This window comes from Narcine bancroftii, chromosome 4, assembly GCF_036971445.1.
Source record: "Narcine bancroftii isolate sNarBan1 chromosome 4, sNarBan1.hap1, whole genome shotgun sequence".
In the NCBI taxonomy this organism is placed as follows: domain Eukaryota; kingdom Metazoa; phylum Chordata; class Chondrichthyes; order Torpediniformes; family Narcinidae; genus Narcine; species Narcine bancroftii.
Genome location: NC_091472.1, coordinates 69,705,775 through 69,733,276, shown reverse-complemented (window position 1 = coordinate 69,733,276; position 27,502 = coordinate 69,705,775). Strand labels below are relative to the sequence as shown.

The 27,502-nt window shown below is 38.7% G+C and overlaps 1 protein-coding gene across 4 annotated transcripts in view; it reads right to left on the bottom strand.

Annotated features, from left to right (window-relative positions):
• Positions 1–2,053: 2,053 nt before the first annotated feature.
• rel (v-rel avian reticuloendotheliosis viral oncogene homolog) overlaps positions 2,054–27,502 on the bottom strand; it is a 109,456-nt gene continuing 84,007 nt past the window's right edge. For all 4 annotated transcript variants that reach the window (XM_069931514.1, XM_069931513.1, XM_069931516.1 and 1 more), the window contains exons 6-11: positions 14,870–15,010; positions 13,393–13,497; positions 11,911–12,126; positions 9,558–9,629; positions 6,591–6,683; positions 2,054–5,311 (exon numbers count right to left, since the gene is read on the bottom strand). In XM_069931514.1, the coding sequence (XP_069787615.1) occupies positions 4,494–5,311; positions 6,591–6,683; positions 9,558–9,629; positions 11,911–12,126; positions 13,393–13,497; positions 14,870–15,010 (1,445 nt within the window). In that variant the 3' untranslated portion in view covers positions 2,054–4,493. The remainder of the gene's footprint in view (positions 5,312–6,590; positions 6,684–9,557; positions 9,630–11,910; positions 12,127–13,392; positions 13,498–14,869; positions 15,011–27,502) is intronic.

Here is a 27,502-nt window from a genome sequence, read left to right as displayed (position 1 = left end):
TGGTGGAGGGTGATGTCGCGGACACACAGCACGGTATTGCGAACCGCCAGTCAGTTCACAGTTACCTGACACATCACGGGCTAGCAGTGCTGGGCGCCAAAGTACAGTGAGTGGATTAGATGAAGCCCTTGCCTAAAAGTGTGGGGCACTAATGGCTCATAGCTTTAACAAGCTCATTAATAGGCAGGGAATAAAAGGTCTGTGTATGTCTGCAATAAACCAGTCTTGAGTTGACTACCTTTGTGTGTGTTTGCCTTTATTTAGTAACATCTACCGTAGTAGCCGCTACACTGTGTCTCTTTTAAAGAAAAACTCTGCTTTCCTGATGCATTGTTTTACTTTGTTCTATTATGCTGCAATCTCCGATAGCTCTCGTATGTATTGTGAATAAATTGTTCAGCTAATAGTTTGATTTTTTAAGGAAAAAACTATTGGTTTTTGTTGACTTGTACACTGATTTAGTGCAAAATTTGAGTTTTGGCAAGTAGAAAGCAAGCTAAACCAAAGGTTCTCAACCTTTTTCTATCCACTCACATACCACTTTAAATAATTCCTATTCCTAAGCTCTGTGCTCTCAGGGTTGCTTATCTGGGTGGAAAGGAAAAAGTTTGAAAACCACTGTTTTAATCGTACCTAATTGACTCGTTATGTGCACGGTTTCATAAGTCCAAAGGAAATGGGCCAAGGACAATTTTTCTCAGGCAAAATATTTCACTAACAGTTGGGTCTTGAGCAGTGGTTCTCAATCTTTCCTTCCCACTCACATACCATCTTAAGCAATCTCTTACAGAGCACTGATGGCACAGGGATTACTGAAAGTGGCATGTTTTTTTTTTGCTTTTACCAGCCAAAGAACTCTCTGATGTACCCATAACTGCTTGCTGTGCGCTGTTTTCACCAGTTGTCCATGGGGCCTTGCAATAATTATAAAGCATAAAAATGCTGGTTGGTCATAAAAATATTTCAGGAAAAGATTTGTGTTTGAGAAAAAAAGTTGTGGCATGTACAAAGGCAACCTTGGCTTAATTTGTCCATGTTGATCAAGCTGTCTAACCAACCTAGTCAAATTTGCCTGCGTTCAGTTCCTATCCCTAGTGTAAACCCTTACATTCCATGAGCCCATTGACGTTTTATTTTAAATTTAACTGTACTTGCCTATGGCAGATTGTTCCACATACCACACTTTGTGTGGATAAATGTGGGATTCCTGAACTCTTCCTTGAGTTAATATCTGATGCCATGAAAATTAGCATTCCCCAAAATTAGAACTGGTCGTCAAGTTAAAATCTTACATCAACTGCAACCCCAAAGTGACATTCCCCTTATTTCTCAGCCTCATTGGACAATCTCCCCAAGTACTACAATGCTCCCCCTCTTCCTCTTTCACAGGTATGACATCTGTATCTTGGAAAATTGAACTGTCAGCCACCAATCATGTTTCAGCAATAGCTATAATATCCCAGATCCATGTATCAATCCATGCTGAGTTCGTCTGTCTTATCAGTCAGGCTTTTTGTGTTTAAATAAATGCATACAAGTCTAATAGACATCCCTGCCTGCCCCCTGCCTCTCCTGGCTATTAAAGTTGCTGATTTTAACAATTTTATTTGCCTCAACTTTCCCATCTGCCACATTGGTTTTAGGTGGCATACATTTCTCAGCTCTGCTCCCCCACCAGAGAAACATTTGCAAATCACCCTGCCAGGGTATTGGTCCTCATCCAGTTCAAATGTAACCATTCCATTGTACAGGTCCCACCTTCTGTGAAAGAGAGCCTTCACTCCTCTATTATCTTCTTAATCACACCTATTTACTTTGTTATCTCTCTACTTCCCTTGATAGGTTGTGGCACAGGGAATAATCATGAGATTACAACTTTTTGTTTAAAAAAAAGCACTACTGAATTCCTCAAATTCTCTTTTCAGGAACTCATCGCTCTCGTCTTGCTCATTGCCAGAGAACTCTGTCCGTGCTCCAATTTAAACTTCTAATAACCCTACCTATGGCAATATCACAGTGGCTGGAATTAGCTTAGAGAAAATAATGATTCTGATTTGACAAATTTCAAACAAATTTTATTTAAAAGATACAAAACAATAAAGTTAATGATGACAGTACATTAAAGCATTTTGAATAAAAAAGGTGAAAAACATTGAAAGTGGAGAACTTTTTTTTTTAAATCCATACTGCCTATAAAGTTTAATTACAGCAAGCAATATTACATCTTTACATTCAAATTACCAAAATCAGGCTTATAAATTGAGAACTTTCTTTGCAAGTAGTTAGGCTGACACAGTCATTACAAACGTTAAGGGAAGCCCCTTATATAAAAGTGTATTTACATCTTCACAATGCAAAATTCATAAAGAATGATATTTCATCACCGAGAACTTTAATAAAATGGGAACTTAAATCTGATCACCATTAATGAAGAATAACGGTGACCACAGTTAATGTTTTGATTGAACTATTAAAATTGTGATAAAATGGTCATGTCTTTTGAAGGTGGAAAAAGTCAAACAATTGGGATTGCTTTTACTTTGAAAAAGACATCTGATGTAACATAAATGTTTTTTTTAAACCAAGGTTTCTATCCACTGAGAAAACCACCTTACTAACCATCAGCACACTCTAATTTTTGATGTTGGATATAAAACTCTTCGAGTTACAACAATAAATGAACATTTGAAACCATCTTTTGTTACTCCAACCACTGACTTAGTTCAATTATCCAGTTGTGGGGTACAAACTATTCCCTCACTGATCTTTGCCAATTGACGTAAAATGATTCGGTTGGTTTTAATTTGCTTGGCAGCTCAGAGGCCATTAAAAACCAAAGAGGCACAACCTAGTTTATCTACACATTCTTGTTCATATTCTTACAACAGATCAATAACATTTTCTCCAAAAAATGCAGTAGCACTTCATCCAAATTTTCTAAACACTTCTCTACTGTCTCAGATATTACAACACTTGGTTCCAATGTTGCTCATTTTTCCTCCACCCAAGCCTTTTATTAATTATATTCACATTCATAGCATCTTTCTTAGTATGTTACCTGTATACTCTGACATTTCCTGTTTGGATTACTAACTACACTGTTAACATGAACAAGTTTCTTTTTGATGCTATAACTTAATTTTCAATGGTTCACCAGGCAGTTAGATTATTGTTCAGAAAGAAGAATATACTGTACATCTTCAAAGTTTTCCCACTTAGGAGTGTAAAGCTCAACATGTTTGAGAGCAATTTGAAGAGAAGGCAAAGACAAAATGATTCTGCTCTCTTCGTTGAATTTAGGTAGAAGACAAACATTCTTTGCCAAATTAAAATCTGTCGGAATTTCTTGGCCAACAACATACTTCATCTTCAACTAGACATACATAATGTTGAGCTGACACTGTAAATTTTTTTTTCTGCTTTGAACCATTTTCATTTAGCTCTTGCCAGTTCTATTTCAACTCTAAACCCACATTTCTGACAAGCAAATTCTTTTTTATATTTTATTTTTGATTTTTCAAAGACTCCTGCAAATCCAATAAACAGAATTTTACACTCTCTTTCTGTGAACAGTTTGGATACTTTAGTTTTTGTGATTACACAAACTCCTTGAGTGTTGGTGACACCAATCAGTTTTAACTTTTCTCAATTCCTGTAGTTTGCTGAGAAAGAAATGCCCTCTCATAACAAATGCTTGGTCAGTAGGATGATTATTGATGAGCTTAGCGATCACAGCAAGAGCCAAGGTGAAATTTCACATATTCATATTCTGGAAAGTTCAAGTGAACTCGTTTTCTCATTATTATTACAGATTATCAAAGCTTATTCTTCTCCTGGATGAAGCCCAGTATATAAGCATTACCATGTCAAGTTGACCACATTATAAACTTTGGATAAGTTTTTGCTTCCAATTATACAACACAGCTTTCAATGAACATTAAAAAAGGTCAAAAGGTTAATATACTTTTCTTGTCAGCTGGGAAGTAGTTCACAAGATCCTTAAGAAATCATCCAAGCATGTGATAGCATAGAATGTGGAAAATCCACATTCCATATGTAAGATTTTTAAGTCCTACTGGTATTTTCATGAGGCTGCATCAAACTATTTTGCTTGAGACAAGCTTTTTGGCTCAGTTGCTTGAGCAGTTTCAACTCAGTTGATAGTCCCATCAAAATGTACTTGATGAGGAAGTGTGGATATTGCAGCAAGGTCAATCTGGTTCATTATAATATTTTGTGCATTTTTTTAAGTTATGTAATTATCACAAAGTTAATTTGTGTCACATCACTCAATTCTGATCATTCATTAATAGGAAAAAATAAATCAAACAATTCAGATATTAGAAATGAGATAAAGAGTTAACCAGTTATCCTGCATATTACTTCACAATATAAACAAGTGAATTTGACCAATGCATCTATAACCAATCCCAATCCTAGACAGCAACAGATTTTACCAAGTGTTTGTTTTGTTTTACCTAGAGCAAATTCGTTCAGAATCTCCAGAAGGTTGCATCATTTATGAAGTTCAGGTCAACGTGGTCTGAAGTTATTGAATTCATACAATCGTTACCTTCAGCTCCATTGATACCAAATGCCTCACTTGCCATGATGTCCGTTACCTGCAGGCCTCCATTAAAAGCCAGATCCTTGTTCAAGTCACCCAGGATACCATCAACATGCATACCAATGGGCACTTGTGAATTTGCTTGAGCAGTTGTGATAGCAGTGTTGTTTCCCATGGTATTTTTTGATAAACGGACACTATGAAGAGATGAAGGTAGTTGCTGGTTTGCTGGTTTCCATAGATCTGGCATGGATATAGTTTGCTCACTGTTTGTACTTAACAAATGCATATCATTCTGGTCAATGGTGTTATTGGAAAGCATCTGCATACTAATGTGAGAGCTTTGATTGACCATAGTGTCTGAGATGCTGAAAACAACTGGTTGTTGAATTGCTTGAGCTGCAATGCCATTGCTGTTGGCATCAGGTCTAAAACCAACTGAATGTAACAGACAGTTCTGGGTATGAGGTTCTAAACATTTCAGCACATCTTCATCAAGCACTGGCAATGGATTACTATTTCCAGGACTGTGAAGATGCAAATCTACTTTGCTATCTGAAGGTGTTTGAGGCCAGCTTTGAGCAGCTCCTGTTGCTATGGTTGTAGGTACCATTGTTGGTTGGTTAGAAGAGAAGATTTGGTTTGAATTTGTGAGGATTGCACTGTTAAAAATATTATGGTTCTTGCAATGTTGCTGTGGTGTTGGTATTGCATGTTGTAGTCCAGTAAATAGAACGTGAGGCTCTAAGAAACAAGGAACAACAATTATTAATCTGTCACATGACTTGGAAATTATGCATTTTACCAGATTTATTACATAGAACACTACAGCACACTGCCGGCCCTTCAGACTTCCTTGTGCTGACCCATATATTCCTACCAAAAAAAAGTACTAAACCTTTCCTACCTCATAAGCCTCTATTTTTCTTTCATCCATGTACCCAAGTGTCTCTTAAATGTCCCTAATGTTTCAGCCTCCACCACCATCCGTGGCAAGGCATTCCAGGCACCCACAACTCTCTGTGTTTAAAAACCTTATACCTGATGTTTCTGTTGAACTTCGCTCCCTTCACTTTGTATACATGTCCTCTGGTGTTTGCTATTCCTGCCCTGGGAAAAAGGTGGTGGCTGTTCGCCCTATCCAAGCCTCAGAATTTTGTAGACCTCTATTGTCTCCTCTTATCCTTCTTCACTCCAAAGAGAAAAGTCCCAGTTCTACTAACTTCGCCTCAAACCTATTCTGGTAAATTTCCTCTGCACCTCTCCATAGCTTCTATAATGAGGTGACTAGAACTGAACACAATACTCTGTTATGTCTCACCAGAGATTTGTAGAATTTCAGCATACTTACTTGACCCTTGAACTCAATCCCCCCGCCCCCCCAATAACGAAGTCCAACTTCCCATAGGCCTTCTTAACTATCCTATCAACCTGTGTAGCGACCTTGAGATATATGGATTTGTTGGGATACAAATAATAACAAGTTGAAACTGTCAAAGTATCCAGTACATTAGTTTGAAAATAAATAAATACAGCCACATTTTATTTCATATGTACAGTATCAGTTTGGATTTGTTATAACAATTAGGAACTATGTACAATTAAATAAATAATCCAATTTTAAATTGCAAGTATAGGTGCAAAGAACTAAATTAACAATATTTGGTTCAAACCATTGCATTTGTATCTCAGAGTTACTTTATTCCAGATGAGTTACAAGTTAGTCAATGTTAAAATCCCATTCTTAAAATTCTGAGCTTCGGCACCACTATTCTTAACATCTCTATCAGTGACTAGTGACTAGCTGCAAAATATTTCTCAAATTCTTTTCATAGAAAATAGTCCATTTGTTTACTGACAGAAAAGTGAAACAATAAAATTAATTTATTACAATTCCCAGAAAAATGCTTTACAATGTTAATATATCGGTTAGCATATAAAAGTAGTTCTGAGCCTAATTTCAGATGCTAACTAGTACCGACACTCAAAATCAGTTTGCATTTTTAAAAATAGCTCATCCTACCTTGTTTAATTGTCTTCGAGGGTACATAGGGCCTTCTTGCAGAAGGCACACCAACTGAGATTTTGTCTGATTGGTTTTGGCTAGATTGTACATCTAAAACATTTAAAAACAAATATCAGGATACAGTTGGATTTAGAAGTTTCTCCAATGTGCAAGCATACTGAACAGCATTAATGTGGCTATCTGAGTGGACCAAATATTATGTAATTCATTCTGTTAAAATACATTCCCAGCTCAAGGATAGGACATGACATCCAGTTTGTCTATCAGAATTAAGTCTTGTGTCAGAAAATCCATGGACTAGATCAAATCAAACCTGCTATTCTACTTTCCATGGTTAGCAAAATTGGTTTCTTCTTAAAGATTCATTTGTTAGGTCAACAAAGCATTTAAAACTGATACTGAAAGCACACTGCTCCTTGTTACAGTTCCTCTCTTGGTGTATTTCTGATGCGAGTCATGATACGAAGAAAAGGTCAGGCTCCTTCCCAAAGGTTTGAAAGACAAGGCAAATGTGGGTCTCTACAGACAAAAGTGGCAGAAGCCCAAAGTGAACAGCTTGGCTCTCTTAGCCAGGAATATACCACTTGTAAATTATATGTGCTTCCACGAACCTGTGGGTTTACTTAATGCTTCTAGTTGCCTTTTCCAAGAAAATGAACAAAACACAGTCTAAGCAGCATTTACAATGCCCCAGCTATTTGCTTCCTATCAAATTTTTAATTGAATTGTTAAGGCTTCCTCTGTTTTACGCCAGCCCCTCAGCTCACCATCTCTGAGCCAACCATGAGGCCATTCTAGCAAATCCTATCTATCCACATATTGTCTATGCCACTCCTTTCCCGGCCGATCTAAACTTTGCTATTATTATCTGCTTTACTACTTCCCCCAGCAGCACTTTCTAGGAATCGACCAATCTTGGTGCAAAAAGAAAATTTGCATCCCATGTCTTAAAATTAGCAAACCATTCATTTGTTCCATGTTTTTCAAAAATCAAAACCTGTGACCAATGATGTCCCATTTCAGAGGGAAAAGAATCACTCTGGTAGATTTGGCTCCAATGGTATTTGCATTAACTATCTGTAATGGCTCAAGTTCAAGTTTATTATTATCCAATTGTACGAAACACATCCTCAATGGAAAAAACATGGAAACATACAACAAGCATACAGACTAATGATGCATATGCAGTACATATATAAAATAAATAAATATTGTTAAATAAATAGTAGAGTCTTGGAGGATTCGTAGGAGCAGTTTATCAGTCGTTCAGCAGTCTCACTGCCCATGGAAAGAAGCCGTTTCTCAGCTTGGTGGTTCTGGCTCTGATACTCCTGTATCTCTCTCCTGATGGGAGTAGCTCGAAGATGCTGTGTGTGGCTGATAGGGGTCCTCAACAATTTTCCATGCCCCTTTTAGACAATGATCCAGGTATGTCACATCAAGAGAGATGCCGTGATCCTCTCTGCTGCACTTATGGTCTTGTGGATTGATGTCCGATCTAGCGTTCTACAGCAACTGTACAAGACAGCCAGCCAGGATGCTCTGAATAGAGTTCCTGCAGAAAGTTGACAGGATTGTGTCCAGTAGCCTTTCCCACCTTGGTCTTCTCAGGAGTGCAGTCACAGTTGTGCCTTCCTGACAAGTAGGAGATGTGTGTCCATGATAGATCACGACTTAAATGGAACTTGGTAGTTTCTACTCTCTCCATTACGAGCTATTAATGTGTAGTGGAGGGTGGTCGTCCCTGGTCTTCCTAAAGTTCACAATCATCTCCTTTGTCTTGTCCATGTTGAGGCTCAGGTTGTTATTCTTGCACCATTTCATGAGATTTTCCATCTCTTCTCTGTAATGTGGCTCATTGTTACTGATGAGGCCAACTAGCGTTGTGACATCTGCAAACTTGATGACTCTGTTGGAGCTGGATCTGGTGACGCAGTCCTGAGTCAGTAGCATGAACAGGAGCAGGGTGAACCCTGAGTGCACAAGTGCTCAACGTGATGATGCTCGATGATCTGCTGCCAACATGGATACACAATGGTCTTTCTGTTAGGAAGTCAAGAATCCAGATACAGAGAGGGGTGTTGAGTCTCAGCAACGACAGCTTCTCTGAGCTGAAGTCGATGAACAGCAGCCTGGCGATTGAAGCGTCATTCTCCAGGTGGGTCAGGATGGAGTGGACGGACAAGGCTATACCATCATCAGTGGAATGGTTCCATCTGCAGATGAATTGAAATGGGTCCAATGTCTCTGGGTGGTGTGCTTTGATGCGTTCCATGATCAGATGCTGGAACTATTTCATAATGGTGGTCAGTCACTGAGGACTGTTATCGTTGCCCTCTTTGGTACCGGGATAAAGGTGGCTGTCTTGAAACTCTCGGGGACAATGGACTGCTGCAGTGACATGTTGAAGATGTCCATGAGGACCTCTGTCATTTGGTCCGTGCAGTCCTTCAGTACCTGACCATGGATGTTGTTTGGTCCCGCTGCCTTGTGTGGGTTCACCTTGGATAGAGTTCTCCTCACATCAGCAAAGGGGACACATTCATCAAGGAGACACAGAGCTTTCTTCGGCGACAGCCTGTTCTTCTTGTCAAACCGTGTGTAGAAGATGTTCAATCTGTCCGGAAGAGAGGCGTCATCTTTGACTTGCAAGATTGTCTGGTGGTCATCCAAGGAACATGCATTCCCTTCATCCTCGCTCACCTTCATCACAACTCTGCATTCAATTTTTATTTTGTTTCAAGATCAGAATAAAATTATAGTTTAAGGCAAAACAACATTTTTCCACAGTTTATGTACATCATCTCACACAAGTGTTGAATGGTAAAGGCCAGGTACAGAAGGGATTGTAATAGGAGTGTTTGTTGGGATGCAATATTTTCAGCTCACAGGAGACAGCCCATCATCCCCAGTAATAGAATGAAATCAAGACACCCAGATGGTAGTATTGAACAAAATCCTTACCTGGGGCCCAATCTTGTATCATTTTTTTGAAAACATCTGCTGTTCTCTTTCTTTTTTCATAAAAATAGTTGTCTACAAAATGAGAAAATGTACAATGGAGTTAAAAGAATGAAACATTGTCTTCAAACAGAAAAATAAATAAAAATACAGACCCTTTCACAGGTTCTTTGGATTTAACAATTTGTCTTTATATTATGTTTGACATAGAAATATTCTTCATGTGAACATTATCAAACAAAATTTGACACCAAGCAACATTTCATTTAAATTATAATCTGGGAATCTCATCTTTAATGTCCATCTCCAATTACTTGTCCATGAGCAGGCATCTTGTTGTGAACAAACTCCTATGCTATGCTATTGTTAGGTAGGGAATTCCAACATTTGAGCCCAGCCACGATAACCAATTGTCTGAAGATGGTGCACAAAGTCATTGAGGACCTCTTCCACCCTTTCTTTCAGCTGCTCCCATCGGGGAGTATTAGAGCCAGCACCACCAGGCTGACAAACAGCTTCTTCCCATGGGTAGTGAGAATGCTGAATGACCAAAGGAACCGCTTACACTAACCATCCGAGACTCTCATTTGTACAAAACAATATTTGTATAGATGAAATACTTGCCTTGCATATGTATTGTTTGTCTGTACATGTGTTAGGTCTGGTTGTGTGTCTTCATGTTTTGTGCTAAGGATGGGAGAATGTTGTTTCATCGGGTTGTACTTGTGCAATCAGATGACAATAAACTTGACTTGATTAAAGTGTCAGGTATCCATTTCCAAATTAGGATGGTCTGTAACTTGGAAATGTCTAATGCAATAAATGATGTTCCCTTGTGCTAAATGGGCAGTCCTTTTTGGTGGAAAGATCACCAATATTGGGACATTATCAAAAGGCAGCCTTGGCAAGTTACCACAGAACATGTTATAGTTGGTGTACATTGTGATCAAGACATGCCAGAGCTGGAATGTTCTGCATAATGTGATACAGCTTGTGCTTTCTTGCAATGCAATCAACGACGCAGGTATAACGTATTCTATCACTACTGCTTTAAAGATCATGGAAAAACCCTGAAGTGTCAGAAGCCAAGATCTTTCATGTATAGTACCATACTTTCTATTATTGCCACAGTATCTAAGCTGCGAGTCCACATAGGTTTCTCATCAATAGTACCACAAAAGGTGTTAATGTGGGAATTCACCCACTGGACATGAAGGAGAGGTAATTAAATCCACTTGAAAGAAATGAGATTACCAGAGACTTGTACTTCTCCAACATTGTGATTTGAATGTTGCTCAGATCATGCAGCAAAACCTGCTTCACTATCTGAATTTCTGAATAGAATTGAGGTTGTGAGGGGTTTCTTTTTTGTAGGCACGTATGTGTCGGCACAACATTGTGGGCTGAAGGGCTTGTACTGTCCTGTGATGCTCTATAAAAGGCCACTGAAAAAAACAGCTAAAGATGATGGGCCTCTGACTATAAGGGGCAAGATAACCAACTTTCTTTGTTATTTTGGCAGGACACCAGATGATCATGGGGAATAAACTCCGATGACTAATTTTATCAAGGCTCCAGGTCATTTACTCCCATCTCATCTGGAATTCAGGTCTTGTCCACATTTAATCTTTTTTTTTAAATGGAACTAACGACAAGTTTCTCATTTAGCTACACAGGAAAGCAAACAGATAAAGATGGCTGTGTGGCCAATACCAAAGGACTAAAATCACTGGTTGTGATTTAAAAAAAAACAATCAACTGGAAGAACCAGCAAGTCAGGTGGAATCTGTGGAGACAAAAGGACTGTTGATGTTTCACATCAAGGCACTGCATCAAAGGGGAGGGAACCAGAGTAAAAGAGGCATGGGAGGAGTGAGGCAAGAGGTGACAAGTACTAGGTGGATCCAGGTGAGGAGGAGTTGATGGGTAGATAGAATTGGATGGAGGAGGTAGTGATATAGGCTGGGAAATGGAGGGTGGGGGAAAAGGGCTGCAGATTATAGAATCAGATAAGAAAGGAAGGTGTTGAATGGAATTACATAAGGGAGAGGTGGTGGGTGGAAGGCCAAAGGAAGCCATGTTATAGAAAGGGTGTGATTAAGCTGAAAAGATTCACAGGAATCTTCCTGGACTGGATGGCTTGAGTTACAGATACTTTAGGTTGGAACTGCTTTCCAGAGGATATATGTGGATGTGTGCTGCCAGAGGTGGTAGAGGCAGGTATAATCACTGCATTTAGACAACAGGTACAGAAAGAGGAAAGATTTGGGCCAAATGGAGGAAAATGGGATCTGGTTGTCAAGGATGAGTTGGGCTGCAGAGCCTGTTTCTGCATACAGAGAATCTATGAATCTACCTCTCTCATCTGGAAGGTATCGGAACTCCATAGGCTCACTGACTTCTTGATCTGAAGGTCTGCGAAGTTGCATTTTCACTGATACAGGCTCGGTTATATTGCTTTGGCAAAATGCTGGTGTTCGAAAGACAATGGCCACCTGCCGATGGACATCAGCTTGTGAAAATGAACCTTTTGCTTCCCAGTTAGACGTAAAGAAACGAACTTCAATGTCATCTGGTAGATACAAAGATGAAAACTTTGTCATTGCCATGCACAAATTCCAACTCCCAAGTCAATGTCTAGAATTAGTGATGTGGTTACAGTTTTTTTTAAAACGACATTTTGTAACAGATGGCTGTTTCCCTTTACTGATTTTACAAATTTCCAATAATATTCTTGAGTGAAACAAATAGCCTCAAGAACAATATTTCAAATGCATTTTAAAATGCAGATTTTAAAAAGAGAAATTGGAAAAAGTTGATGTAAATGCTGTGCGATTGGAGAATGGGGAGAAGAAATATAAGGTATTGTTCCTCTAATTTGTGGATGGCCTCAACTTGGCAGTACACAAGGCCATGGACAGACCAATTAATGTAGCAAAGAGCTACGGAATTGAAATGGTTGGCCACTGGGATGTCCTTATAGACAGAGCAAAGCTGCTCAATAAAATGATCTCCCAGACTGCTCCCAGTCTCACTGATACAGGGATAAATACATCTGGAGCACTGGATACAGTAAGTGACTCATACAGATTCACTGGTGAAGTGTTGCTTCACTTGGAAGGACTGTTTGGGGCCCAAAAGACTGGTGAGGGAGGAGGTGTAAGTGCAAGTGTAACATATCTTGAGGTCACAGAGGTACGTACGAAAATTGGTGGGAAGGAACGAGTGGACAAGGGAGTCGAAGAGGGAGTGATCTCTTGATGAAAGTAGGGGAGGGGAAGATGTGTCTAGTGGTGGGATCGCATTGTAGGTAGTGGAAATTGCAGAGTGAATGGTGGGTGGTTAAGCAAGGACAAAGGGAACCCTGTCCATGTGTCTGGGTGTGGGTGGATGGGGAGAGGTGCCAGTGCAAATGTGTGGGGAATAGAGGAGATGTGGGTAAGGGCTGATTTAATGGCAGTAATGGGGAAGTCACATTTTCTGAAGGAAGACGACATCTCAGATGTCATGGAATGGAAAGCCTCGGTCCTGGGAGAAGATGTGGCGGGATGGAGTAATTGAGAAAAAAGAACAGAATCCTTACAAGAGGCAGAGGTGGAGTCAAAATAACTATTTGTTCAGTAGTGAGCTCCAATGCATCAACACAGAAATAGTCCTAACCCTGGGCAGTAAATCCTGGTGTTTTTTTAAAGAGATGAAAAACTGAACTCAAATAATGGAGTATGGGAAGTGGATTTTAAAACTTCCCACTGAATTCTTTGAGCAATCATATCTGGTCAAGGAAATACTATTTTCTCACTCTATATAAGTAAATATCTTAAAAAATCTAATGATGTACCTTTTTGAACTTTGTCACACAGTAGAAAAATTTCATCTCCTCCCTTAACAGTTCCAGTATTCTTATTCACACGACAAATTTTCAACTCTGCTGTGTTTGGTGCTCCTGCAAATCAGAAATACATATTAAAACTTGTGGGGCTGACATGCAGTGGCCACCTCATACAAAGTACAAGAAAATATTGCAAATGAAAGTATTCCTTCCTAGTTCAAGGTACCCTCGATCTGAAGGAAAAACAGGCATCTCTATGAATGTTGCCTAAAATCGAAGAGTGTAGGAAGTCAAACTTGTATTTCCTGGCTCTGCTACCAGACCAACTGCTGGTAAATGGGATTACTTTCGATCAGTACTTGGCGCGCATGAATAAGGTAGGCCAAAGGGCCTGTTCCCATGCTATTCAGCTCTCCAACCTACTGCCTTTGCTGTAATATTTGCAACACTGGCCCACAAATCTATCTATATTATCCACTTGACTTATTCTGATGAGCAAAAACAAAGCCAAGATTAGCACAAGTTTTGAATGAAAGTTGTTGTCTCTACCTCTGAAGTTATTGCTTTCTTAAAGATTAGGGCTTTTACATTTGTTGGCATAAGGATGATCAAGAGGCCAGAATTACCAGAAGACAGATAGATCGGAGAGTTAAGAAAGAGCAGAACAAAACAAGGGAGGGCAAGGTCAAAAAGTATGGGAATTTGATTAAAATAAATAAAGTAGCTAACTTGAAGCCAGTGGAGGGGAGTGAGCACTGGGATAATGGTGAATGGGACCAGATGTAAATTAAGACATAGAAAGAATGTAAAATGAACAGTGCATTGTTATCGAGTCGAGATAGCAAAATGATATAGAGTGGATTGCGGAGGGTCATGTGGAACCTAGTCAGAAGTCACCTCACCTGCCAATGAAGGGTTAGATCTGCCCACAGGTGAGGTTGACACGTGATTGGTTCTCGCAAGTCATGTGGACGGCTCCTGCATTGAAAAAGCCTAGCGTGTGGAATCTTGCTCTCCATATGCTGCTGCCTCGAGACCAGGCTGCCAGGCCCAGGCAGGCACCAGAGGGCTGACTGCAATGGGCCTGTCCTAAAGTTGTGGTTGATATTTGATATACTTGTTAGATGTAATTAATTTACTATTCATTAGTGCGGTGTGCCTGTGGGAGTTGAGAATGTTTAGCAGCAATTTATTTGCACCAGATCTGTAGTTATTTGTATATTATTCCAGGTTAATCCGTAAGTGTGTACCTGTGCTTGTATATAGACCTCTGTTTGTTGACATTTGAACCTATTCTGAACACAACAGAAATGGATAGGTATTTTAACAGGTGATCATCAGAAGTTAGCATGAAACTGGCAATTATAGGAAAACAAAAGGTTTAATCCAAAGATCATTTCAGAATCCAATACAAAAGCTAAAAGAGACCACTCCATGTTGATGATATGGTAAATGCAATGTGATTTGGTAATGATTTGAAACTCACTGTTGTCATATATTGGGTGTGAGACAACTGGTGGAAGAGCTCTGGAAAAGCTGCCATGTTCATCAGGAAGAAACACCTGGAAACACAACCTCACCACATTCAGGTCGTAATCTTCAATCTGAAGCAGTTGTTCCTGTGGAACTGAAATAATGGAAAAAGAAACTTTCATCTTCACATAATTGAAAGCATTACGATGATATTCTGACACAAAAATTGGGAGTGGTTGAGCTGGGGCTGTGGGATTGTTTCCATGTTGTCATGACAGAGGTTCTCATTTACATTCTTATTTTATTTTTAACTATTTGACAAACATTTCAATTTGACTCTGATCTTGGTGTCTAGTGGTTCAGTTTAAACTATATTGGTGAAACATTTACACAATATAAAGAACAGAAGGAATACTTTGTGACTTAGAAGTGGACTCTATATCTACAGTATAACTAAATACTAGAAGTCTCCCCCCCAGTTAAAATTAATAAAGTGCATTTTTAAAAGCACTAATTGTAGAATGATTAAACAATAGCCCATCAACTTAACCTTCCCAGCTTGGTAACAATCACCACCTCCACTTGATTCATTGACGTCAACTGACATCCAGAGACAACCAGTGATTATCTATGCTTCACAAACATGTAGCAGAACTGATAAGGTCAAACCATAAATGAGGTTACACTTCCTTTTTTGAATAACGTGTCCACTAAATGCAAAATTTATCACAGCCGAGTCATTCCACCCCCAGTCGTGAGTAGGCAATGTTGATACCCACCCTTGATGTATTTTTTGGCTTTTGTTTCAAACCAATCTACGTACAAGGAGGAACACCTTTTGCTAATGTCAATTATTTTTAAATCCAAAAAAGGTCAACAGCTGCAAACCAAATTTAGCTGGAGAAGAAAATCTAAGGTATAGTGTTATCTTTACCTCTCCTGTATCATGTATAAGGTTGCCCTGTGCCTCATCAACAATAGAATGCATATTATAATGTGCAAATTTAAAAAAATACAGAATAATCTTTAACACTTCAAAGTATTTTTATTTGAACCACACCATTTTCTTCATATCAAACCCAATAAACAAATTGGCAGTAAATCAGAAGATTGCATTCAAATAATTTTACATGTCTGGCTAAAATAGCAGTAGCCTCACATATTACCCTTTTTAAAATGTTAGCAGAAATGTAGGAATTTGAATGTGTAAATACATTTAACGCAGCACAAATGCTGAATGTAACATACATTTAAATAAAAAAATTTTGTTTGTTATTGCATCGAATACCCAGACAACACTCTGAGGAACGCTTTACTGTTAAATTCAACAATACAATGTTCTACGGGAACTTCTTAAAGTGGCGTCTGCTACCAGCCAAACTCTTGTTTTTTGACTAACACACCTCGTGGGGACTCACACATGCTCAGTAGCGCTGTGGTGAGTACAGTGGCTGCAGCGGGTGCAGAGCAGTTGATGGGAGTGGATGTCTACGTCCCCTTGGCCAACCCCCTCCACATATGCAATACATGCAGGTGCTGTACATTATAATAGTTACTGTTTAGCAGTGAACAGCCAGTCCAGTTTAATCCCGATATTTTGGGTTGGGCTTATAAGAATGCCTGGAGTGTGTTGTGTAGTAGCCATTAGTGGAAGTGGATGCTTAGGGTGCTTTAACTTGAGAAGGTGTGCCATCCATGGTCTCATGGGTGTGGCCACTTGTTTCATGGGTTGTTCCTGAGGGAGCTCTGCCTAACCCAGGTTCATGTTCCAGATCCTGGTATATAGTCTCATCAGCAATGGTTGGGATGGGAATGGCTCCGTTATGGGTAGGATGTGTCCACTGTTTCTCCGATTCACCTTTCTTTCTGATTTTACCAGGTACGACCTGGGCTCCCGGCAGCTCCTTTCGACTATGCCCATATGTTCATAGCCCTGTGGTGTCTGTATCCTTATGACTTGCCCTTCTGCTAATGGCTCAAGCGGCCGGTTGTTTCTGTCCCACTTCTGACACCATGTTTGTTATTGCATCGAATACCCAGACAACACAAGTGCCAACCTCTGAGGGATAATTCACTGTTAAATTCAACAACAATACAATGTACAACGGGAACTTCTTGAAATGGCGTCTACTACCAGCCAAGCTCTGTTTTTTGGCTAACACGCCTCGCGGGGACTTGCGCATGCGCAATAGCGCTGTGGCGAGTACGGTGGCTGCAGTGGGTGCAGAGCAGCCGATGGGAGTGGCTGTTTACACTTTTCCCAAAAATAGGATTTCATATCATATAAGGATTCCCTTTCAATTCCCTTTGTGTATTAATCAAGCAGTACATGGAGGGCAGTGCAGGAGCCAGTTAGATCTAATCAAAAACTTTAACCATCTATAGAGATTTTATCCCAAATTTAGGCAGCAGGTAGAACAGCAGGATGGAGAGTAGAAAGAATCCACAGAAATTTTGTTCAGGATTGAATGTCAACCTAATATGTAAAACTAACCTTTAATTAATCGTGAGTTAACAATTTAAAAGTTACGAATTACTGGCTTTAAACAGCCTTTTAGGTATTTCCTCCGTAACTCTGGTGTTTATACATCCCCATCACAATTGGTGTGCAGTAAGTTGTCACACCAATTGCACATGAGCTGTGATTAAATTTTGCTTTTTTTCATGCGTCGTCAGCTTGTGCAAAGTTATTTTTAACCTGCACCAAAATGTTTTGATAGATGAGCAACGAATAAGGTGTTCAGTGAAGTACAGATGGAATTTTAATCGCAGACAAGGCTATGGAGAAAGTATTCAAAAAAGTGCAAGAGAAACTTAAGCAGTTCACACAGCATCTAAGGAAAGCAATAGGCATGCAATGGTTGGGGCCTCAGACCTTCTTCAAGTGTGCTGAATATCAGGAAGACACCTGAATAAGTTGATAAGGGGGAAGAACACATGTGATAGGTGCATACAGGTGGGAGGGGAAAGAGAAAGGATCTGAGAGAAAAAGGGAGAGGGGGCAGAGGGCTAAGAGAGATGCTCTCCTATAGGAGAAAGTAGGGGTCTGGAGGAAGGGAACAGTGGGGGAGGGAGGGGGGGAAGAGGGGGATTGGAATGGGAGGTCTTTTTTGGTGCTTTCTGGTTGGAAACTGCCAAGATGGAACAGAAAGTATTGTTCCTCAAATTTTCACGTGGCCTCAACCTGGCAGTACACGAGGCCATGGTCAGACATGTCAGCATGGCACTAGATTGTGAAACTGAAATGGCTGGCCACTGGGAGGTCCTTGCCATTGCAGTGGACTATTCTGTCAATCTTTCTCAGCCCTTTGCCCTCTCCCCATCACCTCTCAGCTACTTTCTCTTCTTCTCACTCCAACCTCTATCCACCCATCACCTGCTTGCCTGCTCTTCCCTTTACCCTACCCTTTCTTATCCGGGCATCTTCCTGATTTCGGCACATCTGAAGAAGGGCTCAAACCCAAAACATCAACTTCCTATTGCCTTCCATGGATGCTGCATGACCTGATGGAGTTTCTCCAGCATGTTTGTGTACCACACTCAACCCCGGCATCTGTAGACTTCTTGTTCACCTCCTCCAGGCTATGAAGAAAGGCAGGTGTACAGTTATGATGGACCAAATGACCTCCTAGGTTGTAACTATTTGGCAGTTGGCATACTGATACAGGACAAGAAGCAATTCCTTCAAAGCTTCTTGACCTGATGTAATCCAATATGTATTCAAAAAGCAATTCTGCCTGTTTCAGGTCAAATGTGAATAAGTGCTTGTCTGAACAGCTTTTAGATTTGCTGAATGTATTTATTATTTTGAAATTTTAAACATTATGTAAGAGTCTAATTAATCAGTATGTCATTATCACAAAAATAACATCAGTTGTTCTTATACAATATTTTTAAAAATAATAGTTAAACGAACTAAATTTACAAGTGAAGGAAGCTCTTGCCAGAAAATGGCAGCTGCTTCATGTGACTGAAATTTTGAATGTTTTCTATGTAATAAATTAATTCTGCCACTCAGCAAAATGCTACTCTGTCACTAGGTTCCTACATACATAGTACAGTGGAGAGTTGGATATTAAGCTGATTGAGTACTATTGAGGCCTGTTTCTGTGCTGTAATATTCTATGGTAAGAATTCTCATCTTAATGAAGAGAAGTCCCAAATGTATATCTAATAGATCAGAAATACTCTTCAGAAGCAAGTGTGGATTTGTCAATGTCTACTATCTGCAGAAGACTTTATGAAAAGAAATGCACAGGCTACACTGCAAGATGCAAACCACTGGTTAGCCACAGAAAGGATGGCCAGATTACAGTTTGCCAATAAGTATTGAAAAGGGACTGCAGAATTCTGGAAAAGGGTCTTGTGGACAGATGAGTTCAAGATTAACCTGTATCAGAATGGCAGTAAGAGCAAAGTGTGGAGGCATAAAGGAACTACCCAAAATCCAAAGCATAACATCTTTGTCATGGTTTGTATCTTGAGTGTAGCCTTTGTATTCTGTTCATGAAGTCTTCTGAAGATAGAAGTCATTGGCATATAGACACCTGCCTCCTGAACTTTGGGGATTTTTCTTCATTATGATGAGAATTCTTCTGTCATCAGCAGTGGAGATCTTCCTTGGAATATCAGTCCCTTTGCGATTACTGAGCTCACTTACAGAACTGTTCCAAACATTTGATTTTAGTAATCCTAAGGTTTGGGCAATGTCTCTTTCGGTTTTATTCTTGGTTTTCGGCCTCATAATGGCTTTTTTGATTTTTTTCTGCCACAATTCTGGTCCTCGTGTTAAAAAATGGCAACTACAGACTCCAAAGTGATTAATAACTTTCAAGCAAGCCCAGCTCTCTTCTACCTGCACCAGTGAAGCAATTAAACATACCTGAGTACTAACAAACACCTGTGAAGTCAAATGTCCCAAACGTTATGGTGTCCTGAAATGAGGGGACTATGTATTTAAAAATTGCTGTAATTTCTACATGGTCAAACCAAAATGTATATAAATAACCTTGAATAAAATCTGAAATGTACATTTTAATTACATGTGAATTGTTTGATTACTAATTAAAAATTTAAATAGAGGCAAATAAAGGAAAAAAAGTGTCTTTGTCCCAAACATTATGGAGGTCACTTCATCTCAAATGTAGCTGCTACAACATAAAAATAATTTTGAAAATGTATCAAGGACTCCCTAAAATCTAAATTGGTTAATTTGTGCCTGAAGAATTTAAAAAGAATTTAGAATTAGAATTTATGGTCATGAAATTCAATATTTTGCAGCAGCATCTTACAAAATTACTATAAAATATAAATATTACTATAAAAAATAAAAATAACAGTGCACAAAAAGTAAGGCAGTTTCTTTGGTTCATTGATTATTCAGAAAACTGATGGCAGTGGGGAGGAAGCTGAGTGCTTGTCTATAGGCTCCTGTATCTTTTTCCTGATGGTAGCAGAGTGAAGAGGGCAAAACCTGGGTGGTGGGGATCTTTGAGGATAGAGGCTGATTTTTTAAGACACCGCCTCATGTAGATGTCCTCAATGGAGTGAAGGCTGATGTCTGTGATGTCGCAGGCTGAGTTAACAACCCTCTGGAGTTTATTCTTGACCTGAGAGTTGGCGCCTCCAGACCAGGCAGTGATGCAACCAGTCAGAATGCTCACCATAAACCATATAACAGTTACAGCACGGAAACAGGCCATCTCGGCACCTCTAGTCCGTACCGATTTAAGTGATCTCCTCTAGTCCCACTTGCCTGCACCCTGTCCATAACCCACCAATCCACTCACATCCATGGACCAATCCAACTTTTTCTTAAATGACAAAATTGACTTTGCTGCAACCACCTCTTCTAGAAGGTCATTCCACTCAGCCACCATTCTCTGAATGAAGAAGCTCTGTCTCATGTTACTTCTAAACTTTTGCCCCCTAACCCTTAACTCATGACCCCTCATTCCAATCTCACCTACCCTCAAAGGGAAGAGCCTATTCAGATCTACTCTATCAATCCAACTCAATTTTAAATACCTCTATCAAATCTCTCCTCAACCTTCTACACTCCAGTGAATAAAGATCCAGTCTAATCAATCTTTTTTTAATTTTCTAGATATTCAAATCCAGGCAACATTTTAGAAAATTTTCTCTGCACCCTCTCTACCTTATTGATATCCTTCCTATATTTTGGGGACCAGAACTGCACACAGTATTCCAAATTTGGCTTGAATAGTCTCAACATCACTTCCCAACTCCTATATTCTATACTATGATTTATAAAGGTCAGCATACCAAAAGCCTTCTTTACCACTCTATCCACATGAGATTCCATTTTCAAAGAACAATGAACCATTATTCCAAGATCTCTCTGTTCCTCTGCATTCCTCAATGCCCTCCCCTTCACTGCATATATCCTGTTTTGATTATTCTTCCCAAAATGAAGCACTTCATACTTATCTGTATTAAACTCCATCTGCCATCTTTCAGCCCACTCTTCTAAGCAGTCGAAATCCTTCTGGAGTCTCAAAACCATCTTCACTATCCACAACTCCCCCTCTTTTTGTATTGTCCGCATATTTACTAACCTAATTCACCACTCCATCAACCAAATCATTAATGTAAATGACAAACAACAAGGGAAACAACACCGATCCCTGAGGCACCCCACTCGTCACCAGCCTCCAACCTGACAGACAGTTATCCAACATGACTCTCTGGCATCTACCTTCTAGCCACCGTTGAACCCATCTGACTATCTTAATATTAATACCTAGCACTTGAACCTTCTTTACCAACCTTCCATGTGGAACCTTATCGAAGGCCTCACTGAAACATCTACTGCTCTAGACTCATCAACCTTCCTAGTCACCTCGTCAAAATAATTCAACAATACCAAATCTCCTCAGACACCTCACAAAGTATAGCCGCTGGTGAGCCTTTTGGTGATTGCATCAATGTGGAGGCTCCAGGACAAATCCTCACAACTGTTGACACCCAGAAATTTGAAGTACTTGACCCTTTCCACTACTGAGTCCTTGATGAGGACTAGGTCTTGTTCCCCTGACTTTTCCTTGTATTTAACATATAAATTGATACAAGAGTACAGTTTTGATCACCAACAGCAAATGCAGAATATCCAAACTATTCAGAACCTTGAGATATGTAGGATTTGCTAGAAGAAATTGTCTATGGCTGCTCTTTACTCTCATTCCAAAATTATAGAAAATTATTTAAGGCTTATTCTCTGATGTGCAATTGAGAGAGCAAAAGGCAAGTTTTAAGAGGATGTTGTCAAGATTATAGAATATAAACTATATTGGATTATTTGAAATAGAGGAAACTGAGCGGAGAAGTATAATCTGATACAATGAACAGGGAATACTTACTTTCATTAACAAAGGGATCAATAACAAAGGGATCAATAACAGGGACACAAATTCAAGGTAATTAGTAGAACCACAAGAGTGGACGTGCAAGTTTCCACCCAGTGGGTGGATAAATCACTCTCTGAAAGAGTAGTTGAATCATAAATATTAAAAGGTGAGTCAGAGAGTACTTGATATCTTGAAGGACTATGGATTAGGCTGGATACATCATCTTGTGTAACAGAGACCCAATGGCTAAATAATTCTCCTTTTGACATAAATTTCTGGGATTACTTATTCACCTCTCTAATATTAATCTTCAAGTTCAAGGAACCAAGTTTTCATTGAGGATACAGATCCAAACCCTCAGGAATACTGATCAACAACACAGCAAGTATCAAGATTTGACATGTCATTTTCCCATTGAAAAATAGTCAACAGTAATAGTTTCCTCAGAAATCAGCATTATACTTCTTACATGTTTGTGGGACATTTTCTATTCCCAGACAACATATTCTATAAAGCTTCAAGGCACAATACATGTACTATCTATAGATGATTTTGTAAATAAACCAAATTGTTTTATAAAAAATGCACACGGGTACAGGAGATGGAAAGGAAAATGAGAGGTGCAAAAGACTGGCTGTGAAACATTGCTGTAAACTCAAGCTCTCCACCAGATGGAAACTATTTGAACTTTGTTGTTCATCTTTTATTCAAACTTGGAAATGTACTACTTTTTCTTGTACAATTTGTGGCATCTGAAAAAGGAAGTTAGAAACTTCCTCTTGTACTATTTTTAAATAGCCTATCCCTTTTAAGATGATTCAATTATTTGTGTATTGTATCTAAATGATGAACCTTAACCTGATAACAAACAATAATAAAATAATACAGTTCTTTTAAATCCACAGCAGTGCATTTCAGTTCTGGCATATTAAAGACAAAGTAATTTTAAAACCTTGGGTCCATTTCCTGTCTTCAGTTCCCTTTTAAACACAAGTTTCACAGACCACAGCTTCCTGATATACATTTGCTTGCTATACAATTACAACCAAATGTTCATGCACTAGGCCTGAGCTACATGCACAGACACATCTGACAATTGTTTCAAATAACATAATGCAGTCGTGGCTAAACTTGCTTATTGTAAGAGTCACACACAATATACTTCAGATGTTTGAGAGCCACAAGACATTAAAAAATATTACATACATGTTTAACTCTTGCATATGCATTTCATTACAAAAATGTTATATAAATATTAAGAAATACATGTACATAATAATATGTAATTTTGCATGTAGCTCATATATTTCTGCTTATAAGTTGTGAAACCCAAAAAAGTATCTCAAAAAAATGGGGTCAACTTGTAAGCCAGCTATACTTTTGAGAGCCTAAATTCATCTGAAAATCCAATCCGCGATAATCCAGCATATAAGTAGACCCTCGCAAAACCGATTTGGTGTATAAGTCAAACCTTGAAAATCAAACAAAAACCCGACTGTGACAGATTTTCATTGAGATTTTTATTGAAGGCAACTTTCCATTAGCACCCTTCAAAATCCCTATCATTGTCTGAAAGCAACAACACATTTAGAATCCTTCAAAATCACTCTTGTTATCATCGTCTGAAGCAAAAATGGCGGTGAACACATCCATACTCTCACTGTTTAAACCAGTGGTTCTCAACCTTTTTCTTTCCACTCACATACCACTTTAAGCAATCCCTATGCCATTGTTGCTCTGTGATTAGTAAGGGATTGCTTAAGGTGGTGTGTGAGTGGGACGGGAAGGTTGAAAATCACTGCTCAAGACCCCACTGTTTCTGAAATATTTTGCTTGAGAAAAATTGTCATTGGTCCATTTCCTTTGGAGTTATGAAACTGTGCACATAACGAGTCAATGAGGTACTATTAAAACAGTGGTTTTCAACCTTTTTCTTTCTACCCACATACTACCTTAAGCAATCCTTTACTAATCACAGAGTACCTACGGCATAGGGATTACTTAAAGAGGTATGTAAGTGGAAAGAAAAAGATTGAGAACCACTGGTTTAAACGGTCATCATATGGGTCCCATACTGTATCTGATGAGGCAGTTTCGGCTTCATTGTCAATGACCCACAATAAATCGTCTTCCATGCCATCAATTGCACAAGAGATACCGCACGTTTTAAACTATTCTATCACAGTCTCTACTTTAACTTTGTCCCATGCCTGAGCCCGAAGTTACACAGCAAGTCAAGTGATGTAGCACACATTGCTCCACCTCTTGTAAATGACTTTTCTGCACTCGACATCCATGTATTCCATTCCTCGTGCACATGGTCTTTGAATGGCTTGTTCAAGCAGACAGAGAGGCTGCAATATAGACATCAAACCACTTGGGATAACCACCACGATTGATATGTATGCGGGTAAAGAGGTATAAGAGTGAATAGAGACAATGGGCATATGTGAAAGTATCTGTAATTAGAGGAAAACATAGAGAGTATAGACAAGAATTAATAAGAGAAGGTAATGGAATAGAGAGAATAAGGAGGGAATTAAAAGAGTGACCTTTGTGACATATAAAAAGCGAAATCTTTTCTGGGGGGGGCTGGGTGGGGGAAAAGAGCGGTCACTGCAAAATCAGTTGACGCTTGCGAGTGGATTCGCAAATCCAAATGGAGAGGGGAGATGTGGTTGTCCGACAAGGGATAAAGGGCAACTCAGGAGGGGAAGGGGAGACTGGGGATAAAGAAGATAGAAATAGGAGAATAAGGAAAATGTTGGATGTTGTAGGAATGTTGTCTGGTAAAGAGTTGAAAATAAGAAAACAGAAATGGAAAAGGAGGAAAGGTAATGAGGGAAAAACGGAAAGAGAAGATAAACAAAATATAAAATGGCTACGCTGAACTATATGACTCTAAATATTAATGGAATACATAACCAAATTAAAAGGAAGAAACTACTAAATTTACTGAAAAAGGAAAAAATAGATATAGCATTTGTCCAAGAAACACACTTAACTGAATTGGAGCACAAGAAATTAAAGAGAGATTGGGTAGGACATGTAACAGCAGCATCGTATAATTCAAAAGCAAGAGGAGTGGCTATATTAATTAGCAAAAATGTGCCATTTAAAATAGAAGAGGAAATAATAGATCCAGCAGGGAGATATGTTATGATAAAATGTCAGATATATTCAGAGCTTTGGAATCTACTTAATATATATTCACCTAACGAAGAAGATCAAAAGTTTATGCAAGATATCTTTTTGAAGGTAGCTAATACGCAAGGGAACATACTAATAGGAGGGGATTTCAATCTGAATTTGGATCCAAATATGGATAAAACGGGGAAAAAAATTAACAGGAAGAACAAAGTAACCAAATTTATAATTAAATCAATGCAAGAAATGAAACTTGTGGACATATGGAGGAAACAAAACCAAAAAGAAAAGGAATACTCATACTACTCGACTAGACATAAAACATACTCAAGGATAGACCTATTCCTGTTATCAGCCCACATTCAAGGGAGAGTTAGGAAAACGGAATATAAAGCTAGACTATTATCGGACCACTCACCCCTGTTATTGGCAATAGAGCTAGAGGACATCCCTCCAAGAATGTATAGATGGAGATTAAACCCCATGCTACTTAAAAGACAGGATTTTAGAGAATTTATTGAAAAACAATTAAAAATGTATTTTGAAGTAAATACGGAATCAGTGGAAGATAAGTTTATACTATGGGACGCAATGAAAGCATTCATTAGAGGGCAAATAATAAGCTATGTAACCAAGATGAAGAAGGACTATAATCAGGAAACAGAGCAGTTGGAAAGGGAAATAGTAAACATAGAAAAAAAATTAGCAATAAAGGAAGATACAACCAAAAGAAGAGAATTGGCGGATAAAAAAATAAAATATGAAACATTACAAACATATAAGGTGGAGAAGAATATAATGAAGACAAAACAGAAATATTATGAACTAGGTGAAAAAACACACAAAATCTTAGCATGGCAGCTTAAGACAGAGCAAACTAAGAAAATGGTATTGGCAACAAGGAAAAAAGACAAACAAATTACATATAATCCAAAAGAAATTAAGGAAAACTTCAGAGAATTCTATGAACAATTATACCGAACCGAAAAAGAAGGGAAAGAAGGGAAAATAGATGAATTTTTGACTAAAATTGAACTACCAAAACTACAAACAGAGGAACAAAATAAATTAACAGAACCATTTGGAACAGTAGAAATACAAGAGATAATAAAAAATTTACCAAATAATAAGACACCAGGAGAGGATGGACTCCCAATAGAATTCTACAAAACATTTAAAGACCTAATAATACCGCCCCTCCTGGATGTAATCAACCAGATTGATGAGACACAAAACTTACCAGATTCATGTAAAACAGCAATAATTACAGTGATACTAAAACAAGGGAAAGATCCACTCTCACCAGCGTCATATAGACCAATATCTCTGCTAAACACAGATTATAAGATAATAGCTAAACTATTAGCGAACAGATTAGCAGAACAGGTACCGAAAATGGTAAATTTAGACCAAACTGGATTTATCAAAAAAAGACGCACAACAGACAATATTTGTAAATTTATTAACTTAATTTATGCAGTAGAAGGAAATAAAGCACCGGCAGTAGCAGTTGCTTTAGACGCAGAGAAGGCCTTCGACAGAGTAGAATGGAATTACTTGTTCAAAGTATTGCAAAAATTCAGTTTACCGGAGAAGTATATTAATTGGATTAAAGCATTATATAAGGGACCGTTAGCGAAAGTGACAGTAAATGGACATGTATCAAAGCAATTTAACTTAAGCAGGTCAACGCGGCAGGGATGCCCACTATCACCATTATTGTTTGCGCTAGCTATAGAACCACTAGCAGAATCGATAAGAAGAGATAATAATATAAAAGGAATAAAAATAAAAGACAGGGAATATAAAATCAGTCTGTTTGCGGATGATGTGATAGTGTACTTAACAGAACCAGAACTATCAATAAAAGAACTATATAAGAAATTGAAGGAATATGGAGAAGTGTCGGGATACAAGATAAACGTAAATAAAAGTGAAGCAATGCCTATGAATAACGCGGATTTCTCAAAATTTAAGGAGGAATCCCCATTCAGATGGCAAACGCAGGCAATAAGATACCTAGGTGTGCAAATAAACAAAAATCTAGGCCAATTATATAAACTCAATTACAATCCACCAATGAAAAAATTACAGGACGATTTAGAGCATTGGAAAGAGCTACCACTAACACT